The sequence below is a fragment of the Merops nubicus genome, unplaced genomic scaffold (assembly GCF_000691845.1).
Source record: "Merops nubicus isolate BGI_N331 unplaced genomic scaffold, ASM69184v1 scaffold29367, whole genome shotgun sequence".
NCBI lineage: Eukaryota > Metazoa > Chordata > Aves > Coraciiformes > Meropidae > Merops > Merops nubicus.
This window is the reverse complement of record NW_008620055.1, coordinates 3,360-7,447: the sequence shown is the minus strand read 5'-3', so window position 1 is coordinate 7,447 and position 4,088 is coordinate 3,360. Positions and strand designations below refer to the sequence as shown.

Below are 4,088 nucleotides of genomic sequence, written 5' to 3'. Positions count from 1 at the left end.
TCCTCCGCAAGTTCAGCCTGACCATCTGCTCCTGCCTCATCTGCTTCGGCTTCACGCTGCACGAGTCCTGCAAAGAGGTGAACGCTACCAGCCTCAACCTCACAGTCTGCTCCTCCATCATGCTGCACAGGTGAGGAACTGGCGCCTCCCTCACCCTGCAGGGCCTCTTGCTCTTGCCCTTCCCAGGTAGAACTGATTCCCTTCTAACAGGCTTCAGGTTCTTGCATCATCCAGCTATAACAGTTACAGAGAGGGATGGGTGCTCTCCCTATAGCCTTGACAATTGTGTCTTTGCTCACTGTTGCCTCCTGGTATTAGGACAGTCCAAGTCTGACTCCAGGCTGACACTTAGTTCTCTTAACTACCAGAGGAGGAGATAGCCCTGGTGGGAAGAGGTCAGACAGTAAGTCCCCACTGCTGACTTCTTGTGTTCTCTCATTTACCAGCAATGCTGATGGTGCTCCTGACTGGTTTGGAACATTTTCCAATGCTCTTCTTGTAGCCCAGAAGCTCACAGCTGGCCTCATTGTTTTACACACAGGTAACTCCTCGGTCCCCACTCTGAGGGAAAACTTGCATCCTTTGCCTCTTTCTTTACTCCCTTTGCCAGAGCACAAACTCCCTGGTGGAAGCAGACATTGCAGCAGCCCCTCAGCACAGGCATAAAGCCCCTTGTCTTACTAAGCATTACCCTAAGGGATTAAAGACAGCACCTTCAGAGCTGACTCTGCCCCCTACCAGCCTAGTGAAGTGCTGATTCCTTTACAGTCTCACCAGAAGAGCAGCATCCCTCTTCGCCTTCTTGGAAATTAGCTAACAGCATCCCACAGCTCTCCAAATATATTTCCTGCCTCAGAAGTCCTTCTATGCCTGCTGCCATCTTGTGAAGCACCCCTCTTCCTTCCCCCAAACAGCCCTGGTGCAGCTGTGGCTATCCTGGAGCTGGAAACCTTTTTAAACCCTCTGGAGGGGTGGAGAGCCAGCTCCTCATCACCTGCACACCATTGCCTGGCAGAGTAGGTCCAGCTGCTCTCTGACACTCTTAAAGGGTCTCTTCTCCCTTTCCACCATGTCCTGTAGTGCTGTGCCTTGGTGCCAAGCAGAGTGTTGCACATTGAGATGTGCAAGGTGTCCAGACCAACAGAAACACCTCCTGATTTGAGAGGCAGCCCTGCTTTGGAGAGGGGTAGTGAGCATTACTGCTCTGTGTCCTTCACGCCACTGAGGCTGGGCTGCTCTGCCTGGCAGGTGGGAAAGGCTGTTTTGAAGAGCCCAAGCAAAACCTGAGCAAATGCTTTGTCCTGTGCAGACATGGCTGGGTCTCTGGATAAATATTATTCTCTGGGTTGGAGCTCTCCTCTGGTGCAAGCCTGTGGTGACCGACAGACGAGGGCACACCCTGCCTTCACTCCCTAGGTCTGGTCCTTAGCCAGATCTGTTCTGGCATGCCAGGCTGTGAACTGACCATGGCATCCCCCCGGGGAGTCTCCCTGTGCAGTACTGCTGCACTCCCCTGCCTTGCCTGTCCGGGCGCTTGGAGCTGATGTGGGGAGTGTGCTCTGAAAGGACCTTGAATGAAAGGTTTGTTTCAGGGCCATGTACCCCATATCCCTTTGGAGTAATAGCTGCTGGTGGATGTTGTAAAGCGTGGTCCCTGTGTGATACTAAATGAGACCCTCTACTCCCACAGTGTTCATCTCCATCACCCACGTCCATCGCACCAAGCCCCTCTGGAAGAAGAGTCCCCTCTCCAACCGGTGGTGGACACTCACTGTGGCTGTTGTGTGAGTATGGCCAGGCCCTGAGGAGGCACTCCAGAGTCCTGGTGGGGAGGAAGGCTCCAGACCTGCTGCAGCACCATCTGTGGTCCTGGGAAGCTCTTGTGGTCCTTGGTAGCTCTGCTGAGATTTGCTGTGTCTGTTTCTGCTCTTAGATTGCTGGGGCAGGTGGCTCAGACTGCGCTGGACCTGAAACTCTGGGAAAACTTCAATTCTTCATTGACCTTTAACCACGTTTCCATCTCCCCGGTCTCATGGCTCCTGGGATTTCTTTCCTTGGTCCTTGTGGTTATCATCAATGAGATTGTCAAGCTGCATGAGATCAGGTATGGGGGTAGTAGGGAGGATGGGGAGGAAGGGCTGGAGCCTCATTCCAGCCTGGCCTTGAGCTGCAGAAAAATGCTGCACAGGGTGGGGTGGGGCGGGGTGGGGAACAAAAAGGAAAAGACAATGGCACTGTGTAAATCACCTGGCTGTTGTGTGCAAGCTCGTGTCCCACCTCTCAGGGAGGAGGCGCAGGGGAGGAAAGAGGGTCAGGGAGGGGCAGTGGCAGTGATTGGGAGCAGGAAGGGAGACCAGAATTTCCTTATCTCAAACCAATGAGAGGGAGACAGGCAAGGTCTGTGAAATGCCAGTATGGAATTGAGGAGGGCTGTTCTCTCCATCTCGTCCCATGAGGACAGAGAGGCATTGAATCACAGCAGAGGAAATACGTCTTCACACAGTGCCTGGACTGTGGGACTTGTTTCCAGGGGAAGTGGCTGGAGCCAAGAATGAGTAGCAGGCAAAGTGACTGGCTGTTCTTCCTAGCACAGGGAGCAGCTGGAGCTGGGAGTAAACGGGAAATGGGCTGGTGAGGAAAAGCAGCAGGGATTACAGGGAACCCTGATGGGGATGGAGCTGCTGTCTCTGTTCCTGGAAAGGATTTCTGGACTTTTCTCTGCTATGTCTGGTAGGCCTGGAGATGGAACTTGGCTGGATGGGGTAGGACTGGGAACATGGGTTGCCCTCTGGATTTGATTCCCCTCCTAGGGGCCACAGGGCCCAGGTCAGGGGCTTCCTTGCTGCTTGGGGCTTCCTTGCAGCTCAGGAATCGCAGCAGGGCAGCCTTGCTTGCCTTTCACTTACCTCCACGTGCTGACTCTTCTTTCTTCTGCCCTCTCCAGGGTCCGGGTCCGTTACCAGAAGAGGCAGAAGTTACAGTTTGAAACGAAGCTGGGGATGAATTCGCCATTTTAAACACTCCCAGCTCGAGTTCCCTGGAGCCAGGGCCACACAGCCACCTCCTGCTCTGGGAGAGCAGCTGTACCAAAGGCTCAGGGACTCTTCCCTCACACGTTCAAACCAGACAGCCTCCTTGCAAAGCTACATCAGCACCTTCCAGAGGGCCCCAGGCAGGGCACTGCTGTCAGGATCCCCCAGCAGGTAGGCAGCCCCTTCCCAGCCTCCTAGGGTACTCCAAGGTACCTAGGAGGAGCTCTGGGGGTTTTTCAGGCTGCTCTTCCTTTATTTATTTATTCCCAGCGGTTTTTGTTAGTGTCATGGTGATGCTGAAATGAATCGATTCCTTCCCTCTGTGTGAGCAGATGGGTTTCCTGGATCTGGCAGGAGAATCTGGGGCCAGCAAGGGAGACATGGGGCTGCTGTAGCAAGAGATCTCTGTTGAAACCTCTTTTGTTTTTCCATCTCTGGGTGCTCTCCTGGATGACGTGTGCATGCATGCCTCTGCAGGCCCTCGCCCACCTCCCTGTCCCTGTGTGCCAGGGCAAAGGAGCCATCTCTCTTGCAGCTCCAGGAGTGCTGGCTGCCAGGGGAGGACGGGGGCTCGCATTCCCAAAGGAACACTGGGAAGGGTCCCTGGCAGGGTGCTGGGCAAGGCCCTGCCCTGGCCAGGCTGTGCCAGGCCTGCCCTCTAGCGTCGTTGCTGTGGCCATGTGCTGGCTGTTGAGTGCTTCCAGAGAAGAGGAGTGAGACAGGGCTTTAAGAAAAGCTGTCCATGTTTGACCCTGGTGATCTGGTGCAGAGGGAGTCAGGAGGGCAGCTCTGCCTGCCTGCAGGGAGCCAGTGTGGCTCAGCCTCCTCCAGCCCTGTTGAAGCAGCTCTTATCTGCTTTAACAGCCTCCAGAGAGGTTTGTAGCTGCCATCCTCCTTGTTGTGATTGGAACTGCTGTTCTGCTTTGGTAAAACAGCTGCCTGCCAGGGCCACAGCTAGAGATAAAACCGAGCCCTGCTGTGGAGGGAAGGGGACGTCTTTCCAGGCAGGACATTTGCATCTTGCAGTTGTGACTAACAGGGAGCTGGTGGATGGCT

General features: G+C 54.7%; 1 protein-coding gene across 1 annotated transcript in view; it reads left to right on the top strand.

Annotated features, from left to right (window-relative positions):
- Nucleotides 1-3,017, top strand: part of KIAA0195 (KIAA0195 ortholog) — a gene marked incomplete at its 5' end in the record, with an annotated part of 23,811 nt that extends 20,794 nt beyond the window's left edge. The window contains 5 exons of the mRNA XM_008944008.1: nucleotides 12-130; nucleotides 447-541; nucleotides 1,691-1,784; nucleotides 1,934-2,104; nucleotides 2,945-3,017. Of these exons, the coding sequence (XP_008942256.1) occupies nucleotides 12-130; nucleotides 447-541; nucleotides 1,691-1,784; nucleotides 1,934-2,104; nucleotides 2,945-3,017 (552 nt within the window). The remainder of the gene's footprint in view (nucleotides 1-11; nucleotides 131-446; nucleotides 542-1,690; nucleotides 1,785-1,933; nucleotides 2,105-2,944) is intronic.
- Nucleotides 3,018-4,088: the final 1,071 nt, after the last annotated feature.